The 23,907-nt window shown below is 44.0% G+C and overlaps 2 protein-coding genes across 2 annotated transcripts in view; one reads left to right on the top strand and one right to left on the bottom strand.

Moving 5' to 3' along the window:
- Nucleotides 1-146: 146 nt before the first annotated feature.
- Nucleotides 147-20,782, top strand: LOC105912335 (NACHT, LRR and PYD domains-containing protein 12-like). Its single transcript, XM_031564621.2, has 16 exons — nt 147-319; nt 1,751-1,853; nt 7,768-7,908; nt 8,095-9,861; nt 10,174-10,347; nt 10,593-10,766; nt 11,492-11,659; nt 11,977-12,150; nt 12,328-12,501; nt 13,047-13,220; nt 17,239-17,412; nt 18,425-18,586; nt 18,745-18,912; nt 19,349-19,519; nt 19,953-20,120; nt 20,338-20,782. The coding sequence occupies exons 2-16, from the start codon at nt 1,810-1,812 to the stop codon at nt 20,474-20,476; spliced, it is 3,972 nt and encodes a 1,323-aa protein (XP_031420481.1). The 5' UTR covers nt 147-319; nt 1,751-1,809; the 3' UTR covers nt 20,477-20,782.
- Nucleotides 20,783-22,478: 1,696 nt separating this feature from the next.
- ptprq (protein tyrosine phosphatase receptor type Q) overlaps nt 22,479-23,907 on the bottom strand; it is an 89,442-nt gene continuing 88,013 nt past the window's right edge. Inside the window, exon 54 of the mRNA XM_042707419.1 lies at nt 22,479-22,782. Within this exon, the coding sequence (XP_042563353.1) occupies nt 22,745-22,782 (38 nt within the window). The 3' untranslated portion in view covers nt 22,479-22,744. The remainder of the gene's footprint in view (nt 22,783-23,907) is intronic.

Here is a 23,907-nt window from a genome sequence, read left to right as displayed (position 1 = left end):
CAGGCAAAACGCACCTGGCACTTCAATCAGGTGGACAACGATAGATTTCAACAACACAAAGCAAGTAAGAGGTAAAGGTTAGCCTACTTCATTCATTCGTTTGACTTTTTGTTGTTGGAGACTTTTGACGTTTGCGACCTTCGCGGCGCGCCCTATTCTTTCAAACATGCGTAGCCTACCTTACTTTTCCGCGTACACAAACCCCTCCTGGCACCAGTGGGTGTGTTCTCTGAAATTCAGTGTGGTACTCCATCCCCACTGCAGTAAAGGAATTGGAGAGAGACAGATGCGTGTTCACATCCTGGAGGGGATCGCCAAGGTAAGCACATTTGTTTAAAACTGAATTGATTTTGGGCAGAAAGGGTGATTGAGTGACAGTAGCATCAGCGTAGCGTAGACGAAGTGAGCAGGACAAAGCCGTGGTCATGCCACTAGTCATAGCTCTACATTTACATTTACATTTAGTCATTTAGCAGACACTTTTGTCCAAAGCGACGTACAAGGGAGATAATAGTCAAGCTACGAGCAATAGAACCTGGTGTAACAATAAATACTACTTTACATAAGAAATATAACAAAATGAAATAAAAAAGAAAAATAAGTGCAGAATGTAATTGCTGTAATTGCAAGTTACGCACTAGTCGAAGTGCCAGTTAGGACGGGAAGTGCTCTCTGAAGAGTTGGGTCTCTAAAAGCTTCTTAAATGTAGAGGGACGCCCCTGCTCTGGTAGTGCTGGGTAGTTAATTCCACCAACGGTATGGTATGGTATGATTATCTCAGGTTTCATCACACCCTTTCAACCCCTGATGGATCAGGTTGAGGAAGAGAGAGAGAGTGAATATGTGTGGGGAGATTGGGAGGTGGAAGGACTCGCTTCCTTGCCGTCTTGTCTTTTCTTTCCGTCTAAGGAGTTAAGCCTTGTGGTCGTTGGAAAGTTCTACATGTGCAACAGTGGTGCACTAATTTGAAGAGGTAAATGAAACTGAAAGATCGTGGAAATGGGTGGAAACGGCAACGGAAGGATCAGATTTCCTGTGAAAACACCACTCTTACACGATAATATAACGGAACTCTATTTTAGCTCTGAAGTTAGTTGCGTTTGCATGATTTATCAAAGGACTCGATGGAATCTGTCGGTTTATTCTGCGTATTCTATGCAACAGACCTGGAGCACACAAAACACCATACGATGGAGAGAGATGGAGGGATCATTAGGATATATTGTCCTTAGTGTAATTTCTCTTCTGTGTTGGCCTGGTCAAAGGCGACGATGTTTCCTCAATATCCCAGCATCACTCCTGGCTCCGTTCTTTCACCGCACGTAGTCGGTGTCTCCACACACGGCGAACCCACAGCAAAAGTCTTCTGCATCATATTCTGTATAATTTTCTTCTATTCTCTCTGCATACAGTTTACGTTTCACTTATAGGAAGGTAAAATACATAACTTTATCATAATGGGTGTGTGCGTTTGACTGATAATTTGAATGTTAATGAACATGGCGTGAATGTTATACATTCTTGTGGGGGAAGAATTCACATGAGTTGCAACTACTTTGAAAGTAAATGAAAAACACTGATAATCTTCAGTAAAGAAGAGTTAAACCTCAAAACGCTCTCTCTTTCCCTCATTCATTTGTCTCCTTTGAAAGTTAAAAGTAAATGAAAAACACTGATAATCTTCAGTAAAGAAGAGTTAAACCTCAAAACTCTCTCTTTCTTTCATTCCTTCATTTGTCTCCTCACACAGGCATACGTCTCTGAGCTGGTGTGTTTACCTAAACGGCAAGGTCATTCTGTGTCATCATAATGAGTCTCAGTGGACGATCCAGCCCTCATGACACAGAGGCCAGGTAAACTCAGAGGAGAAGAGGTGGCACACGAGGGCACAGCACTCTACACTCACACACTCACTCACACACTCACACACTCACTCACACACTCACACACACTCACACACACACACACACACACACACACACACACACTCTAACACGAGGGCACAGTAACACACACACACACACACACACACACACACACACACACACACACACACACACACTCTAACATGAGGGCACAGTAACACACACACACACACACACACACACACACACACACACACTCTAACATGAGGGCACAGTAACACACACACACACACACACACACACTCTAACATGAGGGCACAGTAACACACACACACACACACACACACACACACACACTCTAACATGAGGGCACAGTAACATCACTCTAACATGAGGGCACAGTAACACACACACACACACACACACACACACACACACACACTCTAACATGAGGGCACAGTAACGGAACTCTAACATGAGGGCACAGCACTCTACACTCACACACTCACACACTCACACACACACACACACTGTGTATACTCTGTTGTTTCTGTGTATACATGAGGGCACAGTAACGGGCACAGCACTCTAACATGAGGGCACAGCACACACACACACACACACACACACACACACACACCCCACACACACACTCACTCACTCACTCACTCACTCACACACTCACACATCTGACATGAGGGCACAGTAACACACAGCACTCTAACATGAGGGCACAGTAACAGCACTCTACACTCACACACTCACTCACACACTCACACACTCACTCACACACACACTCACTCACACACTCACACACTCACTCACACACTCACACACTCACTCACACACTCACACACTCACACACTCACTCACACACTCACACACTCACACACTCACACACTGACCGTGGTTACATGGATTCGAATAACTGCCTTAGTCGGACTGAAATCGCATTATCCGTTTCATGTAAGCACCTTAGTCGGATCGTAGTCGGACCGCACATAGTCGGACTAACACCCCTGGATAACTCGATCCGATCCAGTTGATAGTTCGACTATTGCGGCATGTAACGGTGAATTGGATAAGGAACTGGACTTTGCGTCTTTGCGCATGCTTGAGATCCCGCCGCCATCCTCCCTCCCTCCCTGCCAGGTCGTGACCCGGAAGACGAAAGAGACGATACGTTGTCTCAGCTGTTCATACTAATGACAAGTTTATTTATGAATATCCTGCAGACTGTCTCACAAGCTTATTCTTGTTGACTATGAACAAACATAACAGAAGAGGTCCGAAGATATGAGTACCTTTACAACCCCTCCTTAAAAACGTATAAGGACGTTCAAATTACGATACTTATGTGGTGCCAGTGTTGACAAAAACGTTGACTGCGACTGTTTGGACAGAGCGCGCTAATTCACCGAACAAATACTTTCATATTAATTTCCCACCACTTGTTAGTCATGTCATCCATTCATATCGATGTGAATCAATCAATACTAATACATCTTTAACTGTGATGTGTTTTTGTTTCATTTCACAACGTATTTACTGTATAATCAACGATAGCAGGTGCCCGCTTGTAAACAGTCCACATTTTATTTGCTTAAAACACACAGCAGTACTGTCAAATCAGAAAGCAAATCAGCTGTTAAAGGGCTGTTACCTGACCAAATACCTTTCAAACTCGGTGATAGTATTCACAACTAATTTGTTCTTCATTCTATCAAATATGATGAAGTGTGGTCCGCGACGGCCACAAGTAAATTATTGCGACATTTCTAACATACAACTCAGAACGAAGAGAACACAGCCAGTAGTAGCCTAATCTAATAAAGAGTTGTCTAATCTATTAACAAGGTCATGGATTGGTGGCTTAAGACAGGAACTATGAAAAGAAAATTAAATGAGAAAGCCTCAAACATAGACAAGGAGAAAGTGGTTCAGCCTCATAGGGCATTATCTCGTCGCGGAGTTGCATTCAAAACACTGTGTTTTTCTCCCGCTGAGACAGCAAGATGATAACTAGGCTATATTCTGTGTTGTGTGACGTTGGATAATGACAGCTTTTAATTATGAAAAGTTGACTACTAGGATGGCTGTATTAATGCCAGTGGGCTAGCCTACTGTTGGTAGTGAAATACTGCGGTCAGTATGCGCATCGTTGTGTTTTGTGATGTCTGTCTGAGTGTGTGATGGGAGTATGAGGCCATGAACCAAGTCACGCATGGAGCAGGGTTCCAGATGCTTTGCCTTGCGCATTGTCATATCTATAACTAGCCTACTGGTACGTACAAAAGGAGAGCCCGCGAAAATCATGTGTGCGCTAACAATTGTCTGGCGCCAGGTCTTGGGTAGGAGGCATGTTGTTCCGGGGATATTTAGTTAAATGGTCCGCGAATTTTTATTGGCTAAGTGGTCCTTGGTCTGAAAAAGTTTGAGAAACACTGCTTTATAGACAATAACGATCATACACTCCCATTGCACTCAAACAACCACACTCAAACGCAGTGGCGGCTCCTGAAAAAATTCTCAGGGGGGGCCATTTTTTTTTATAATGATTAAGGCGACCCATTCAGTAGGTACATTAAGTTAGCTGATTAACTCATACAGCACTACCTTTTTGTCCACTATTGGCATGCACACAACAGTAATATGTCCCCTCTTGCTACATAGCTAGAGTAGCAAGTTACAGGTGGAAAGCTATGGAAGAAAGTTGCATCCAGGAGCCTTCATAAGCAAACATGATGTGGCTCCACATTAAATGATCCCACTTTTTCATTATCCACGTGTCTCAAATGTTGTATGATGTAACATAGCCTAACAGGACACATGATATGTCCAGTAACATCATAAAGAAGGGGTAACATAAGTCAAAACCAACAATATTTATTGACTGATCTTGAAAGTATTGGCTTACAAAAGCAAAATAAGTCATCACATAAAAAATTATTCAGCTTTAGTGCAAGAAGCGAACTGTGAAACACACTGTAAAACCTATGAAAAGTGACAGTGGTATATGAAATACAGACCACATTAGCCACTTCACGACCGCGATTTTCTTTCCTTCCAATTCTTGGATGTAGGATTTCCCTCCCTTTGTAGAAACCTGTTGAATGGATACATTTGGTCTAGGAAGTCCTAATTGTTTTGTTGTCAATGTATCTTCATTAGTACGCCGACTAAAAAGGAGTTTCTGTCAAAGAGCGAATCGAGTTCTTGCACTGGACAGGGCAGCCATCTTGACAGAATATGCCTCCGTCGAAGCTGTATGACGTTCGTATAGGCTTTTACGTCCACTACTTATGACAAGACCAGGAGGGGCGAGCCCTCCCGGAAGCCATAGAGAATGCATTGAGAGCTCTGTTTTGTGAAAAAAATGGATTTAACATGGGAGTCAATGGGAGAGGTCTGGGGCGATTTTCATTTCGCCCCAAATCGCCCCAGAAGGGGTGGGGCCATTTGAAGCACGACTTTAGGCTGACTGACCGACTGTTACCTGATTCGACAATGACATACAGAGGCAGATCAGACGGTCTAGTGGTAGAATCCGACAGAAAAAAAATTATTACATTTAAATTTACATGTCATTTCACTTATACTTACAAGAATATTGCGTTTATACATAAGGAGTTATTTTTATTTATTTATTTTTTCTTTTTTTTTTTCTTTCCCTAGGCAGTGCGTCGCCCCAATCGCCCTTATGGACGAGCCGCCCCTGCTCAAACGAGGAGATATTGTATCAATTAGCCTATTAAGTACTGTATTTATTGATTGCAAAGAGTTCAACGTTACAGCAACATAACTTTGCTCCGGTCGCTAAATCTGATATATCCGTGTGCATCATCGCTCTCCCTCTCTCTCTCTGCCACACCCACCCTGTAACCTACGTGTTTATACATTATAGAAGCAAGACCATTATATTGTAACAAATCACGGAAGCGTGGTATATTTGTTATGGCTTTTTATTAAACACAACACACTGTCACAATGGCACGGGCTTTATGCCCACGAACAGACTGTGCTACCGTCACCCACCTGTATAAGCTCTGTCCCAACACAGAACAACGACATGTAATTAGAACGGTAAGGAACATATAGCCTAGGGAACGTCATGCATAACATAAAGTATAACAGTATGCGCCCGCTGCACGGCATTACGGGGCGACTATGCCGACACGTTATAATATTCTGGTTTAAAGTTAATGCTTGTGAAATCAGCTGTCACTCGACTATTACCTGACCAATACCTGTCAAACTCGGTCATAGAAAAATATCATGAATGCATATTTATTACGATGGGGAAACTATAAAATCGGAGTACGGACAACTAATGCCCAGCGTTGACGATGCAGATATAGAGCTGGAAACAGCTAAATGAGCTACAGCCCAAATGCAGTGAGCTTTATCAAGCCCTGGAAAGTTCGGCACATTTGCCCGTTTCCACAGCGTCTGCTGAGCGGTCATTCAGTACAATGGGGCGTCTTAAGACATATCTTACGAAGTACGATGACTGACAAAAGACTGACTGGACTTGCTCTTATGAATATTCACACAGATTTGGAAATCGACAGCGAAGAAGTACTTAAACAATTTGATGCAACTGGCAGAAGGGCAATGCGTTTTGGCTGTAACCCATTATTTGCGCGCGTGTGTGTGTGTGAATGTGCATGCGTTTCTCTCGCCTTTTATCTTTCACCTTTGAATAATGTAACTTATAAACACATCGGCCTGGCAGAAACAAACAAACAAACAAACAAACAACCCAAGAGGCAACACGCATTTCTGGACCGATGAACAGACGCGATTCATGCTCAATCAACTGTTGTTGTTATTGGTAGTGGTGAAGAGGTCAAGCGGAAAGGGCTGTATCACCACTAGTTGTAATAAAAACAGCGCCACCTATCGTATCGGATATGACATGCTTTCGGCCAATGATTCGATTTATTCACTGCCATGTACATTGGGATAATAGCACCTACCCTCGAAAGAAAGCATAGTCCGACTAAGCAAAGATTCGAATTATACCATCATGTAAACACACTGACTCACTCACTCACACACACACTCACACATCTAACATGAGGGCACAGTAACAGCACTCTGACATGAGGGCACAGTAACACACACACACACACACACAACACTCTAACATGAGGGCACAGTAACAGCACTCTAACATGAGGGCACAGTAACACACACACACACACACACACACACACACACTCTAACATGAGGGCACAGTAACGGAACTCTAACATGAGGGCACAGTAACACACACACACACACACACACACACACACACACACACACACACACACACACTCTAACATGAGGGCACAGTAACACACACACACACACACACACACACACACACTCACTCACTCACTCACTCACTCACTCACTCACTCACACACATCTAACATGAGGGCACAGTAACACACACACACACACACACACACACACACACACACAGAGTAACAGCACTCTAACATGAGGGCACAGTAACAGCACTCTAACATGAGGGCACAGTAACACACACACACACACACACCCACACACACACACACACACACACACACACACACACACACACACACACACACACACACACACACACACACACTCTAACATGAGGGCACAGTAACAGCACTCTAACTAACCAGCATTCCTCAACATTTCACTCATTCATGCATTCATTCATTCATTCATTCGATCATTTTCCTCAAGGACCATTTTCACTGGGACTAATTGGAAATGATAAACATATTGAGTTCATCGATGAAGAGTAACTGTCTTGTAAATAAACACACACACACACACACACACGATAGATAATGGCTTTGGACTCTTGAAACTGTACAGTATTTGTATTTGTGTGTGCTCCATCTTCCTGTGTGTGTAGGGAGCAGGAGAGGTCTCCCTCCCCTGTGTCCAGCTGTGTGTCAGCGAGGAGTGATCACTCCATGGATCTGCCTTCTAACTTCAGGGAAATCACTCTGGTGCCTCAGTCAGGTGGACAAACACAGATTTCACCGCAGAGCAGGTAAGAGCAATACATAAACACTACAAAGACAGAAATGCTTGTTATTGCACTTCCCCACACCCATACACCGATTTTGCCTCAACGCTTCAGTGGTTGAATACTGTAATATTATCTTAGTACTCCTTGTGTGTGTGTGTGTGTGTGTGTTCATACATTCGGCTCAATGTCTTTAATTGTTTGAATCAGATACAGAAACGCACACGAGCTTGAAGTTCATGAAAACCTCAAGTTAACTATGAAGAGGAAGTTTGCGTGTGTGTATGAGGGGCAGGCTGAGGCTGGATGTCACTCTCTGCTCAGCGACGTCTACACTGAGCTCTACATCACCGAGTGCATAGGCGCTGACGTGAACACAGAACATGAGATCCGGCAAATCGAGATGGCAACCAGGAGACCAACAGCCGACACGCCAGTACACTGCAGCGACATCTTTAAACTCACACCAGGAGCAGGCCAGCCCGTTCGAACAGTGCTGACGGGAGGAATTGCCGGCATCGGTAAAACCATCACCGTGCAGAAGTTCATCCTGGACTGGGCCGAGGGAAGAGCCAATCAGGACCTCCATCTGCTGCTCCCGCTGCCCTTCCGGGAGCTCAACCTGCTGGCGGGAAGATCGCTCAGCCTGGTAAGCCTCATGCATCACTTCACCGGCATCCCGCAGATCTGCGACACCGACCAACACAAAATCGCATTCATCTTTGATGGCCTTGATGAGTGTCGACTTCCTCTGAGTTTCCGTAGCAACCCTGCGGTGCGTGATATCGCAGAGGTCTGCTCCGTGGACGTTCTCCTGACTAGCCTGATGAAAGGCGCTCTGCTCCCCTCTGCTCTCCTCTGGGTGACCTCTCGGCCCGGAGCAGCGCGCAGGATCCCCTCGGCCTGCATGGACCTTCAGACGGAAATCCGTGGGTTCAGCGATGCACAGAAGGAGCAGTACTTCAGGAGGAAAATTCCTGAGCCACGTTTGTGTGGGCAGATTATTTCGCACGTGAAGTCATCACGGAGCCTGTACATCATGTGCCACATTCCAGTCTTCTGCTGGATCTCTGCCGTTGTCCTGCGGCAAATACTCTCATGCGCAAATGCAGGGGAGATTCCCAAATCTCTCACGGAGATGTACACACACTTCCTGATCAACCAGTCAAACACCAAACACGAGAAGTATGCAGAGGCCAGAGCCGATGATGGGGAAATGGTTCTCAAACTAGGGAAACTGGCCTTTCAACAACTGGAAAAGGGGCACCTGATCTTCTATGAGGAGGACCTGGCAGAGTGTGGCATTGATGCTGAAGAGGCCTCCGTGTACTCAGGAGTATGCACACAGATCTTCAGAGAGGAACCCGGGCTGTACCATGGGAAGGTCTACTGCTTTGTGCATCTCAGCATTCAGGAGTTTCTTGCTGCTTTATTCCTGTTTGTCTCCTTCATCAAAGGTTCAAAGGTCACAGGAGATCAGCGCATCACATACATCTGTGATGCCGAGAGCCTGTCTGACCTCCACAGGCACGTGGTGGACGAGGCTTTGCGGAGTGAGAGCGGACACCTGGACCTTTTCCTCCGCTTCCTACTGGGACTGTCTCTGGAGTCCGCCCAGGTGCTCCTGCAACGCCTGCTCCCCCAGCTGACCCTCAGCAGCCCCGGAAGCAGAGACGAGACGGCCAGGTACATCAAGCAGAAGATCAGGGCGAACCCTGGCACAGAGAAATCCATCAACCTCTTCCACTGTCTGCAGGAGCTGAACGAGCTCTCGCTGGTGCAGGAGATCCGCAGCTACGTCAGCTCAGAGTGTGTGTCCAGGGTGCGTCTGTCGCCTGCGCAGTGGTCAGCACTGGCCTTCGTGCTGCTGACCTCTGAGGTGAAGGAGTTGGAGGAGTTTGACCTGAAGACATACGCCCGGTCAGAGGAGTGTCTGCTCAGTCTGCTGCCGGTTGTCAAAGCGTCGAGAACCTCCCGGTGAGTAGCTGCCGCTTCAACACAAGAGCATCGTTTCAGCTGAGGCCAGCCAGGCGGACTTATTTGTAATTAAGACTTCTAAAAATAAACTTTTAGGCTCAGTTTCAGGCAGGACACATAGTGTGACTATTGAAAAGTGAAAACACTGTGTCAGAAAAAGGTCAACTAAATTAATTAAATTAAAGGTCAATTAAAAGGCCCGTAAGGCACAAAAACAGGATCAGAATTATTGTTGTAGTGTAAGTCCCAAAAACTGAAACTACTCATTGCACCTTTAAATGTCCTTTCTGTGAATTTCTTTTCCATTGTCAGGCTGAATAAGTGCAACCTGACGGAGAGCTGTTGCACAGCACTGGCTTCTGTTCTGTGTTCAAGCACTTCCTGTCTGAGAGAGCTGGACCTGAGTACCAACAAGCTGTACAACTCAGGAGTGGAGCAGCTTTGCACTGGACTTCAACACCCACACTGTAAACTGGACACACTAAGGTGACTTGTTTTGTCTTTAATCCTGGCTGTCTGGATAGCTATGTTTAAATACATGTACGTGTTTGAAATATAGTAGTAGTAATAGTGTATTGCTTTTGATGTTCCCCAAGCAAGTTACAAGAAGGATGATAATGATGTCATGAGTGGTTAAAAACTGTTTGTCAGAATATAAATATCCGATTTGGATATAGAATATCAACATGAATGCAGCTGTGGATGACATGAATACATTTGACGACCTGCAGGCTGTCAGATTGCGGACTGACAGAGGAAGCGTTTGTTCTGTTGGCTTCAGCCATAACCTCTAACCCCTCTCACCTGAGAGAGCTGGATCTGGGAAGGAGTTCTCCCGGAGATTCAGGAATAAAACTCCTGTGCTCTGTGTTCGAAGAACCTGAGTGTGCACTGGAGATACTGAAGTGAGTATACACACAAACAACAGAGTATACACAGTGTGTGTGTGTCTGTGAGTGAGTGAGTGAGTGAGTGAGTGAGTGAGTGTGTGTGTGTGTGTGTGTGTGTGTGTGTGTGTGTGTGTGTGTGTGTGTGTGTGTGTGTGTGTGTGTGTGTGTGAGTGCACTGGAAATACTGAACTGAGTATACACACAAGCAACCAAACACAACCGTAGACAATTAACTACTCATGCAACATCACTTACCCTAACCCAATGAACTATTCATTATGATTAATTTAGGGATAACAAAGCATTGCTGCTATGAGATTTGTTTTGGGACTTATAAGAGATCTGTGTGTGTGTGTGTGTGTGTGTGTGTGTGTGTGTGTGTGTGTGTGTGTGTGTGTGTGTGTGTGAAAAAGAGCCCATCTTCTTTATACATTGTACTTATTTTATATGGAACTTGGCGTCTGAAATAAAGATTTATATATTATTAACTCAAATGAAAGTCTTTATAAATTTATAATTGGTGTCAGCTTGCCTTATTTGAACCCACACGTCTAAAATCTGAAAGTAAAAGCAAAGTTTGATTTATTTACATTTGCATGTTATCATGTCAGCTGCAAATCTTCACATTAATATAGCGCTTTTCAAAGTTCTCAAATATGCTTTACTTTAATACGCTGCAAATCTTATGATGCTTTTTGATGAATTGATATATATCCTTTATTACTCCTCTGTGTCTGCAGGATTTCCAGGTGTGCAGTCACAGAAGAGGGCTGCATGTCTTTAGCCACTGCTCTGAGGTCAGACTCATCCCGGCTGAAAGTGCTGGACCTGAGCGAGAATGAGCCGCAAGACGCAGGAGTGGAGTTGATCTGTGGTGCCCTTCATCACAGCAAACTCCAATCTTTTAAGTGAGAGTTTAATTACTTTTTTTAGAGATTTAGAGTTTCACTAGTTCAGATTGCCAGTTTAATTTAGTTTGAATATAGTATATCAGATCATATGTCTTATAAACACAGCAACTGGATTTGTTTGTGTTTGATTATGAGGTTGAGTAAGTGTGATTGGTTTGTGTTTCAGGCTGAGTAAGTGTGATTTGTTTGTGTTTGTGTTTGAGGCTGAGTAAGTGTGATGTGTTTGTGTTTGTTTGCCAGGCTGAGTAAGTGTGATTTGTTTGTGTTTGTGTTTTAGGCTGAGTAAGTGTGATGTGTTTGTGTTTGTGTTTCAGGCTGAGTAAGTGTGATGTGTCAGAGGGAGGCTGTGAGGCTCTGGCCATGGTGCTGTCCTCAGAGATGTGCAGTCTCACAGAGCTGAACCTGAGTTTCAATACCTTAGAGGATTCAGGCATAAAGCTGCTCTGTTCTGCCCTTAAGTCTCCGTGGTGCAAACTGGGTTTGCTGTGGTAAGTCAGTTACTCTGGAAGGGATAGAGAGGACTTTGCTTATCATCAAAATAACTTCAGTATTAAAGAAAAGCAATAACTTCTAAGTTGTTGTTCTCTGATTCTATGAATATAGGATTTAAAAATCATTTTTATAGCATTCAGAGTAACTGCATCCAGATGTCTTCTGCTTCCTAGCCTTTCTGGCTGTAGCATCACAGAAGAGGGGACCTGTGCTCTCGCCACTGCCCTGAGATCAAACCCAAGCCACCTGCGGAAGCTTGATCTCAGTCAGAATGACCCCGGAGACACAGGAGTCCACAAGCTCTCCTCATATCTGCAGGAGCCAGAATGCAGACTGGAGAAACTCAAGTGAGGGACAGAGTTATGTGTTTTCAAAGAAGTTGTGTTTAAGGTGTTACGCTCTTGTGTGACAGTTATGATGATGTAACGTTATGAGTTCATTATGAGTTAATGAAACAAGAGAGGACGTTGACTTGGAGTGCTTGAGATATGTCCCAGACCTTGAGATATGTCCCTGTCCTTGAGACATGTCCCTGTCCTTGGATGACCACAGTGTGCTTGAGACATGTCCCTGTCCTTGGATAACCACAGTGCGCTTGAGACAGGTCCCAGACCTTGAGACAGGTCCCTGACCTTGAGACACAGTGTGCTTGAGACAGGTCTCAGACCTGGGGCGTATCACTGCTCTGCGTGGTCCACAGCAATTAACAATCTATTCACAATTTAGGCAGAAACAGTTTCACTTTTCTTTCTATTATTGTCTGTGGTGTCTACGAAAAACCTGTATGTGTGTGTGTGTGTATGTGTTTGTGTGTGTGTTTGAATGTGTGTGTGTGTGTGTGTGTGTGTGTGTGTGTGTGTGTGTGTGTGTGTGTGTGGTCTGTGTCCCTCAGCCTGGGTTGGAGTGACCTGACGGATGAGAGCTGCTCAGCTCTGGTCCCTGCCCTCACCTCTGACTCCATGGCTCTCAGAAAGCTGGACCTGAGCCGCAACCCGCTGGGAGACTCAGGAGCCACAATGCTCTCTGTTGCTCTGTCTCATCCACACTGCCACCTGGAGAAGCTCAGGTAAACACACTGCTGAAGCTCAGGTAAACACACTGCTGAAGCTCAGGTAAACACACTGCCACCTGGAGAAGCTCAGGTAAACACACTGCTGAAGCTCAGGTAAACACACTGCCACCTGGAGAAGCTCAGGTAAACACACTGCTGAAGCTCAGGTAAACACACTGCCACCTGGAGAAGCTCAGGTAAACACACTGCTGAAGCTCAGGTAAACACACTGCTGAAGCTCAGGTAAACACACTGCCACCTGGTAAAGCTCAGGTAAACACACTGCCACCTGGAGAAGCTCAGGTAAACACACTGCTGAAGCTGGTAAAGCTCAGGTAAACACACTGCTGAAGCTCAGGTAAACACACTGCCACCTGGTAAAGCTCAGGTAAACACACTGCCACCTGGAGAAGCTCAGGTAAACACACTGCTGAAGCTCAGGTAAACACACTGCTGAAGCTCAGGTAAACACACTGCCACCTGGAGAAGCTCAGGTAAACACACTGCTGAAGCTCAGGTAAACACACTGCTGAAGCTCAGGGGGGTATTCGTCGTAGCTCGCTAAGCGGTTTAGCGAGCTAATTTTCAGGCTAAGATTTTCACGCCCCTCTTTTTGGTTCGTGGAAGCAACTTTTGATAAATCACCATAGTTACATATCGATTAGCACTAACCTGCTCCAGGGCAGGCTAACTTAAGTGTAGCTGGATAAGCTTGCCACAACCCCGGAAAAAGGAGGGATCCCATTGACCAAGGACTGATATTAGATAGTTAATAAGATTAGCGGAGGGAGAGAGTTCTTTGCAATCGCCAAGATCAATTATTCTTGTATGAGCGCTACCGATTCAGCCGACAAGGAATCATTCATTTACAAGACCTTCTCGAGTCATTTATTGCAAACATCACAGTCGAACATTGACTGTCTTGCGCTTTTTTGCGAGTGGTAGGCTACATTTGTGTAGTGTCGGTGATGCGGAGAACAAAGCACTCATAATTATATGAGCGTTATTAGTACACCATAGCATATCATTATTGTAGAAAATGATTAAGGTGGACTCATGATAAGAATAGAGAGAAATACAGACAATGTATTTTCACTGCTTCAATTTATTGCATTTGTTATTAAAAAATTTAGTCATTTAACAGACGCTTTTATTCAAAGCGACTTACAAGAAAATGTAGAATTATATCGAGGAAGGAGGTGAGGGTATTTGAACTAGCAACCTTGTAGTTTCGAACCGGTAGAGGAATCCTCTGTACTAGTTGACACTTGCCGTCAGTTATTCATACATAGATATCACCCTATAAACATCCCAACACACCTTGCTCTCACAGCGGTGGCGGTGTTGAATTTTGCCATGATTATGGTCTTGTATTCTTCATAAGCGTTCATGTTCATCTCCTGCTCGCCAGCGGAGAAAAAAAGAGCAATTTTCTTTGAGTTTAGAACCATTATACCGCTAGAAAATCATTGTTTTGGTGATCGACCTTTCCTGCCTTTTGAAGTAGGACGTGCACGCGCAAATGCCCTGGTAAGTTTAGCCTGGTTGAAATTAACCACATGATTTGGATGCGGATCAGCCGTTAACGAACCGATATTTGCTGTTCTCAATCAGCTCGCTAATCTTAACGGGCTAAAAGGCCAATTGATTAACTTAGCTTCAACTCTACGACGAACGGGCCCCAGGTAAACACACTGCTGGAGCTCAGGTAAACACACTGCCGCCTGGAGAAGCTCAGGTAAACACACTGTCGCCTGGAGAAGCTCACTAGGAAAAGACTAGCAGCTAGGAAGGCAGATATTGGGATGTGATCATTATTTAGCATATTATTCATTATTTAGCATAAAATTAAATATTCATATTATTCAATACATGAGTATTAGATATAATATTGTGTAATACAGCAGTTACATACTGTATTTACAAATCTTATGATGCTTTTTGATGAATTGATATATATCCTTTATTACTCCTCTGTGTCTGCAGGATTTCCAGGTGTGCAGTCACAGAAGAGGGCTGCATGTCTTTAGCCACTGCTCTGAGGTCAGACTCATCCCGGCTGAAAGTGCTGGACCTGAGCGAGAATGAGCCGCAAGACGCAGGAGTGGAGTTGATCTGTGGTGCCCTTCATCACAGCAAACTCCAATCTTTTAAGTGAGAGTTTAATTACTTTTTTTAGAGATTTAGAGTTTCACTAGTTCAGATTGCCAGTTTAATTTAGTTTGAATATAGTATATCAGATCATATGTCTTATAAACACAGCAACTGGATTTGTTTGTGTTTGATTATGAGGTTGAGTAAGTGTGATTGGTTTGTGTTTCAGGCTGAGTAAGTGTGATTTGTTTGTGTTTGTGTTTGAGGCTGAGTAAGTGTGATGTGTTTGTGTTTGTTTGCCAGGCTGAGTAAGTGTGATTTGTTTGTGTTTGTGTTTTAGGCTGAGTAAGTGTGATGTGTTTGTGTTTGTGTTTCAGGCTGAGTAAGTGTGATGTGTCAGAGGGAGGCTGTGAGGCTCTGGCCATGGTGCTGTCCTCAGAGATGTGCAGTCTCACAGTAAACACACTGCTGAAGCTCAGGGGGGTATTCGTCGTAGCTCGCTAAGCGGTTTAGCGAGCTAATTTTCAGGCTAAGATTTTCACGCCCCTCTTTTTGGTTCGTGGAAGCAACTTTTGATAAATCACCATAGTTACATATCGATTAGCACTAACCTGCTCCAGGGCAGGCTAACTTAAGTGTAGCTGGATAAGCTTGCCACAACCCCGGAAAAAGGAGGGATCCCATTGACCAAGGACTGATATTAGATAGTTAATAAGATTAGCGGAGGGAGAGAGTTCTTTGCAATCGCCAAGATCAATTATTCTTGTATGAGCGCTACCGATTCAGCCGACAAGGAATCATTCATTTACAAGACCTTCTCGAGTCATTTATTGCAAACATCACAGTCGAACATTGACTGTCTTGCGCTTTTTTGCGAGTGGTAGGCTACATTTGTGTAGTGTCGGTGATGCGGAGAACAAAGCACTCATAATTATATGAGCGTTATTAGTACACCATAGCATATCATTATTGTAGAAAATGATTAAGGTGGACTCATGATAAGAATAGAGAGAAATACAGACAATGTATTTTCACTGCTTCAATTTATTGCATTTGTTATTAAAAAATTTAGTCATTTAACAGACGCTTTTATTCAAAGCGACTTACAAGAAAATGTAGAATTATATCGAGGAAGGAGGTGAGGGTATTTGAACTAGCAACCTTGTAGTTTCGAACCGGTAGAGGAATCCTCTGTACTAGTTGACACTTGCCGTCAGTTATTCATACATAGATATCACCCTATAAACATCCCAACACACCTTGCTCTCACAGCGGTGGCGGTGTTGAATTTTGCCATGATTATGGTCTTGTATTCTTCATAAGCGTTCATGTTCATCTCCTGCTCGCCAGCGGAGAAAAAAAGAGCAATTTTCTTTGAGTTTAGAACCATTATACCGCTAGAAAATCATTGTTTTGGTGATCGACCTTTCCTGCCTTTTGAAGTAGGACGTGCACGCGCAAATGCCCTGGTAAGTTTAGCCTGGTTGAAATTAACCACATGATTTGGATGCGGATCAGCCGTTAACGAACCGATATTTGCTGTTCTCAATCAGCTCGCTAATCTTAACGGGCTAAAAGGCCAATTGATTAACTTAGCTTCAACTCTACGACGAACGGGCCCCAGGTAAACACACTGCTGGAGCTCAGGTAAACACACTGCCGCCTGGAGAAGCTCAGGTAAACACACTGTCGCCTGGAGAAGCTCACTAGGAAAAGACTAGCAGCTAGGAAGGCAGATATTGGGATGTGATCATTATTTAGCATATTATTCATTATTTAGCATAAAATTAAATATTCATATTATTCAATACATGAGTATTAGATATAATATTGTGTAATACAGCAGTTACATACTGTATTTACACACCGTTAATCACTGATAAACATACATTTTAAATAAGCTATGGAGGTATTACCAGTAGACTGTTTGTCCATTCAGGCTTTTTGACTGTGGCATCAGGGAGGAAGGAGGTGCCGCTCTGGTTTCAGCCCTCGGCTCAAACTGCACACACCTATTGGGTCTGGACCTCAGCAGGAACCAGCTGGGAGACGGCGTCATGCGTCCTCTGTGTACTGTGCTGAAAGACCCAACGTGTCAACTCAAGAACTTAAGGTAAACTTCAGTGTGTACAGGTCACTGGGACCTTAGGGTGTGTGTGTGTGTGTGTGTGTGTGTGTGTGTGCCTCAGTGTGTACAGGTCACTGGGACCTTAAGGTGTGTGTGTGTGTGTGCCTCAGTGTGTACAGGTCACTGGGACCTTAAGGTGAACTTCAGGTCACTGGGTACTGTTGGCATTGTTGGATATTATTAACTACTTACTAACCTCTACTAGCCTCTACTTCGGCTTTGGCGTATCGACCTCGCTCGGTTGTTACGCCAAAGCCTCAGTTTGATATTTCCCGGCATGAACGAAACAGTCGAGGTTAGTAAGTTGTTTATTATATGGCATTTTTCACTCCTTTCATTTTGTAAATGAAAAGAGATGGTAATTGTAAATAGAAAACATGTCGTTTTGTTCAGCTCTCAAGTGGTCTCACGACACAATGTGTTTCAGGTGTTGCGTAGCAACCAATTACTTGCTAACTTCAAGTTGCAATGATCAATAGAAAACGGACAACACAGCTCAGCTCAAATGGCTTTATAGTAAAGTAGCAACACAAGTGATTCAAACTATAGTTTCTAGTCTTCATCATCACTTTCAATAACAAATCTTCACTTCTTCTGAATTTCCTCATGGCTGTTGATGTATTCATTTTCGTCTGGATAGTAAAACTCGGACTGATCGCTTTCGCTCATTTTGAAAATGTCGTCAGAGGGCAATACGGACCCGTATTGACCGGTGAGGGCAATACGCGGCTGGCATGAATACGCATTGGCCAATCAGAATGCTCGTACTGTCGTTGCCATATAATAATACTAGATATTAGTAGATTGGATATTTAGGGCCTTGATGAAGAAAAAAAATTTTTTCCACCCATTGTTCATTTTAAAATATAATTAAAAAATTAAAATTTGATTAAAATGAAGTATGTATGATGTTTTAGTGTAAGAATTATGATCTTCTTTGAAAACATGTCCGTGTGTATTATATTTTCAGTGTTAGAATAATGATCTTTTCTGACAGCATGTCAGTTTGTGGTATCACAGCGAAGGGTTGTGTTCCACTGGCCGAAGCATTAAGTTCTGGAACGTCTCGTCTGGAAAGACTGGACATGACGGGGAACGAGCTACGTCAAGAGGCAGTGCAACTCCTCTCAGCCTCCAGATCATCACTCAAGACTCTCCAGTGAGAATTAATACGAGATGAATTCAATTAAATTACCTGTCAATTAGTAGTAATTAATTTAGATGAATTGCTTATTCAATTCCTGTCATTTTTAATTACAAATACAAGCCAACTAGCGTCCACTTCCCCTGGTGCTCTGCTGTGTGTGTCCTCTCCAGGCTATCGGAGGTGAGCCCTAAGTATAAGCACATCAGGACTCTGGCCGCGGCGCTGAGCAGTGGGGCACTGAGAGAGCTGGACCTGAGTCACCAGGATTTGGATGATTTAGGCCTGACGCTCATCACAGAGGCACTGAGGGGGCCTGACTGCAGCCTGGAGATCCTGAGGTGATCCAGCCGCTGTGTGTGTGTGTGTGTGTGTGTTTGAAAATATGTGTGTGTGTGTGAGAGAGAGTGGTGATCGAGCAGCTGTGTGGGACTCCAGAGACTCTGACAGCATATCCGAGTGTGTATGATGTTTTCAGTTCAGAGTGTGTGAGAGAGAGAGTGAGAGGGGTGTGGCCAGTTCTTAAAGGCATCTAGCACCTGCAGGAGATTACAGGTGAGACCTAAGGTATCTAAAACAAAGGTAAACAGTGAATTCACAAAGCAACAAATATTCAGTGTTAGAGTAATTATCTTTTCTGACAGTGTGTGTGTGTGTGTGTGGTATCAGGTGATCCAGCAGCTCTGTGTGTGTGTGTGTGTGTGTGTCAGCACATTATCTGGTTATTGCTAATGCTAATGTGTGTGTGTGTGTGTGTGTGTGTGTGTGTGCGCCCAGGTTGTACAATAATAGAATCAGCTCGGCTGGCTGTGCCAGTCTGTCCTCTGCCCTGAGAGAGAACCCTCAGCCCCTCATACTGGACCTGAGTGGGAACGAGCCCGGAGAGGAGGGAGTGGAGCTGCTCTCATCTGTCATCAGAGACAAGCACAGCCAACTACACACACTCAAGTGAGAATTATATATGTAATTGTGTACATAACTATACAGTATACATAACATAACTACATACATATATAACTAGCTATACACCAAAATAACTTTTCATATGAGATTAATAAGTCAAAGCATTCCATTCTGTAATGACGTGTGAAATTTGTCAGGGAGCAGTTATGACTTCATGCAACATTCCAATACATGCTAATTTAATAAAATCTCCCCTAATTTACATACGCTAATGAATTTCAACTTTTCTCACAAAAATAATCAATAACAAAGTGAATATCTCTTATCTCTCATTGTATCTCTTGTTAAAATCTGTTGTAGACGTTGATCTTCTGTGTGTCCGCTCAAGTGATTTGATATTCATGTGTACATTGTGTGTGTGTGTGTGTGTGTGTGTGTGTGTGTGTGTGTGTGTCGTCGTGTTTATCTGGCTATTTAGGTTGAATGAGTGCAACCTGACAGAGAGCTGCTGTGGAGCTGTGGCCTCTATTCTGATTGGCTCACATCTCAAAGAGCTGGCGCTGAATTATAACGACCTACACGACGCCGGGGCGAAGCTGCTGTCCGAGGGCCTACAGAGCGCCAGCTGCACACTGGAGGTTCTCAGGTGAGGAGGTTCTCAGGTGTGGAGGTTCTCAGGTGTGGAGGTTCTCAGGTTCTCAGGTGTGGAGGTTCAGGTAGAGACGGCAGGATGCAGGGCGTGTCTCATTTCCAACCCTTTATGGTAAATGGAATGCATTTATATAGCGCTTTTCTGCTCATGGAGCACTCAACGTGCTTTAAAGATGAATGCCTCACATCTACACATTCACATACCAATGCAGGGGCTACTATCTACGGTGGCAGCTTGGGGACACCCTAGTGGTTGGGAGTTCAGTCTACACATTCACACACCAATGGCAGGGGCTAACCTGCGCATCAGGAGCAGTTGGGAGTTCAGTGTCTCGCTTCAGGGCACTTTGACACCCGGTGAAGAGGAGAACCTCCTGTTGCTAAACGACTCCTCTACCTCCTGAACCACTCTCGCCCCCATTATGATACAGAGGTCCTATTTTACATTGGATGCTCAAGGGCTTGTGTGAGGCACCAGGACCATGCATTATGTTTGCCTGCATCATCACAAAAACACGACATGAATGTCTGTAAAGGTTTGAGTGTATGCACACTGGGTGAGAAGGAATGTCTGTACAGGTTTGAGTGTATGCACACTGGGTGAGATTCCTATTCTATCAAGCGGGGGATTATTTGTCGTTCCATATAAATCCAATGAAAGCCATGGAAAAACAAACATTTCACTCTTTAGGATTTAAGAGCACTAAGTCCCCTTGTCCCTTCTACTACTATTATATTTCATTTGATATTGTTTGCCTTAGCAGTGACGTATCAATATATCTGTCCATAAAAGTTAAAGAGTGATACATTTAGTAGGTTTTTGTCACTAGCTTGTTCCAGTGGTATATTGTTTTACTTCATTCAACACACACACACACACACACACACACACACACACACACACACACGTTACAGCTTTGAGTTGTGTAATTTATGTATCACTGTTTTTCTTTCTGTAAATTCTGAAATGTATTATTATTTTCTTTAAAAACAATTAATAAATCAATATGAAATGTGTGTGTAGTTGCCCACTGAACACTGGATCACAAGGGGTTTGCAGGAGTACAACAGATTTTATTTCTAAAACACAAATACTGTTTCATCTGAAAATATGCACACACTGGAAAATACATCTGTGATATGACTTCCTCAACATCACGATACAGCAGTCATTTGGCTTAATAAGTTATTTACAGATAACACACACCAAGCACACATGAGCACACACGGGGGGGGGGGGGGGGAGAGAGAGTGTGTGTGGGGTGGGGGTTGGAGAGAGAGAGTGTGTGTGGGGAGGGGGAGAGAGAGAGAGAGAGTGTGTGTGTGGGGTGGGGGTTGGAGAGAGAGAGTGTTGGGGGGGGGGGGGTAGGAGTGTATATGCATGTGTGTGTATATACGTCTGTGTGTGTATATGCATCTGTGTGTGTTCATACACACCACTGGTTTGAAAGGTGTAGAGCCCCATATGAAGAGTGTACTTGTGGCTGCACACACACAGTACTTCAGTCAGCAATGTGGAGTGTTCATGCCAACAGTCACAGTGTGGGTGTGTGTGTGTGTGTGCCTGTATTTCAGTACATGATAACGCATCTTTGTGTGTATCTAAATGGGTGTGTGTGTGTGTGTGCCTGTACTTCAGTCAATGATAACGCATATTTGTGTGTATCTAAATGTGTGTGTGTGTGTGTGTGTGTGTGTGTGCGTGCCTGTATTTCAGTACATGATAACGCATCTTTGTGTGTATCTAAATGGGTGTGTGTGTGTGTGTGCCTGTACTTCAGTCAATGATAACGCATATTTGTGTGTATCTAAATGTGTGTGTGTGTGTGTGTGTGTGTGTGTGTGTGTGTGGTGTGTGTGTGTGTGTGTGTGTGTGCATGCCTGTACTTCAGTCAATGATAACGCATATTTGTGTGTATCTAAATGTGTGTGTGTGTGTGTGTGTGTTTGCTTCATCGCTGTGGTCTCTGTTGTATTTAATAATAATAATGATAATTCATTTTATTTGTAACGCACTCTTCATTCAGAAGAATCTCAGAGTGCCAACATATTAGAAACTAACTATAATAATACAATAAAATAAAAATTAGTTAACATAAGCATAATAGAAAACTTTTTAACATTTAACATTTTAACACAAGGCCAGAAATGCCTTCCTGAATAAAATGTTTTTAGTCCAGCTTTAAAGGAGTCCAGCGTCTGCGTTGCCCTTAGGTGGTCAGGGAGGCTGTTCCATAAGCGTGGTGCTGCCGAGCAAAAGGCCCGGTCGCCCATGGTGCGGAGCTTGGTTTTGGGGACACGGAGGAGCAAGCTGTTTGAAGACCTGAGGGTGCAGGTAGAGGTTTGGGGAGTAATTAATTCTTGCAGGTAGGGAGGTGCATGCCCATTTATGCATGTATGGGTGAGGTATAAGGACTGTATATACTAAGGTAAGTATATTTGGCCCCAGTGTCCTAAAGTCCTTATGTTGATTGTCATGTGCTGTTCAGCAGGTGCAGGTGTCCAGCTGAGGTCAGAGGTGAGAGGTCAGAGCAGCGCTGCCTCTCAGGTGGTGGACCGGTGAGGCCCGTCTGGCATGGGTGGGTGAAAGGAGACCTTCCAGTCCTTTTACTGATCTACTCACATAGTGGTCTCCTCCCACTCCAACTCAACATCACCTGAGAAGAAGATTATTAACATTAACTTTAAGTTCAAACGCTCTTTAAGTTCTGACATCACCTGAGAAGAAGAGTACATTCAAACGCTCTTTAAGTTCTGACATCATCTGAGAAGAAGAGTTCATTAAAACGCTCTTTAAGTTCTGTTTGTTCCAACTCAACATCACCTGAGAAAAAGAGTTAATTAAAACACTCTTTAAGTTCTGTTTGTTCCAACTCAACATCACCTGAGAAAAAGAGTTCATTCAAACGCTCTTTAAGTTCTGTTTGTTCCAAGTTTGCTGGAACATAAAACTCAATAAACTCATAGAAGAAACTCAACATTAGTATGCTCAAATAACAGCATGCAAAGGAAGCACATGAACCCGTCTGTGTGCTTTTGTGTGTGTGTGTGTGTGTGTGTGTGTGTGTGTGTCCGTGTGTGTGAGTGTGTCCATGTTTGTGTGTGTGTGTGTATGTCCGTGTGTGAGAGTGTGTCCATGTTTGTGTGTGTGTCCATGTTTGTGTGTGTGTGTCCATGTTTGTGTGTGTGTGTGTGTGTGTCCATGTGTGAGAGTGTGTCCATGTTTGTGTGTGTGTGTATGTCCGTGTGTGAGAGTGTGTCCATGTTTGTGTGTGTGTGTGTCCGTGTGTGTGAGTGTGTCCATGTTTGTGTGTGTGTGTGTCCATGTTAATGTGTGTGTGTGTGTCCGTGTGTGACAGTGTGTCCATGTTTGTGTGTGTGTGTGTGTGTGTGTGTTTGTGTGTGTGTATGTCCGTGTGTGTGTGTGTCCGTGTCCATGTTTGTGTGTGTGTGTGTGTCCGTGTGTGACAGTGTGTCCATGTTTGTGTGTGTGTGTGTGTGTGTCCATGTTAGTGTGTTTGTGTGTCCGTGTGTGTGTGTGTGTGTGTGTGTATGTCCGTGTGTGTGAGTGTGTCCATGTTTGTGTGTGTGTGTGTGTATGTCCGTGTGTGACAGTGTGTCCATGTTTGTGTGTGTGTGTGTGTGTGTGTCCGTGTGTGTGTGTGTGTGTGTATGTCCGTGTGTGTGTGTGTCCGTGTGTGTGAGTGTGTCCATGTTTGTGTGTGTGTGTGTGTATGTCCGTGTGTGACAGTGTGTGAGAGTGTGTCCATGTTTGTGTGTGT

This window comes from Clupea harengus, chromosome 3 (genome assembly GCF_900700415.2).
Source record: "Clupea harengus chromosome 3, Ch_v2.0.2, whole genome shotgun sequence".
Classification (NCBI taxonomy): Eukaryota; Metazoa; Chordata; class Actinopteri; order Clupeiformes; family Clupeidae; genus Clupea; species Clupea harengus.
Note: the sequence above shows the minus strand (reverse complement) of the source record. Positions and strands in the feature narration are given on the sequence as shown.

Excerpts from the sequence above, each read along its gene's own strand:
- LOC105912335 (XM_031564621.2), top strand. The coding sequence starts at position 1,810 with ATGAGTCTCAGTGGACGATCCAGCCCTCATGACACAGAGGCCAG. Across the intron at positions 12,502-13,046 it reads TGCAGACTGGAGAAACTCAA|CCTGGGTTGGAGTGACCTGA; the intron begins GTGAGGGACAGA and ends TGTGTCCCTCAG. Across the intron at positions 17,413-18,424 it reads TGTCAACTCAAGAACTTAAG|CATGTCAGTTTGTGGTATCA; the intron begins GTAAACTTCAGT and ends CTTTTCTGACAG.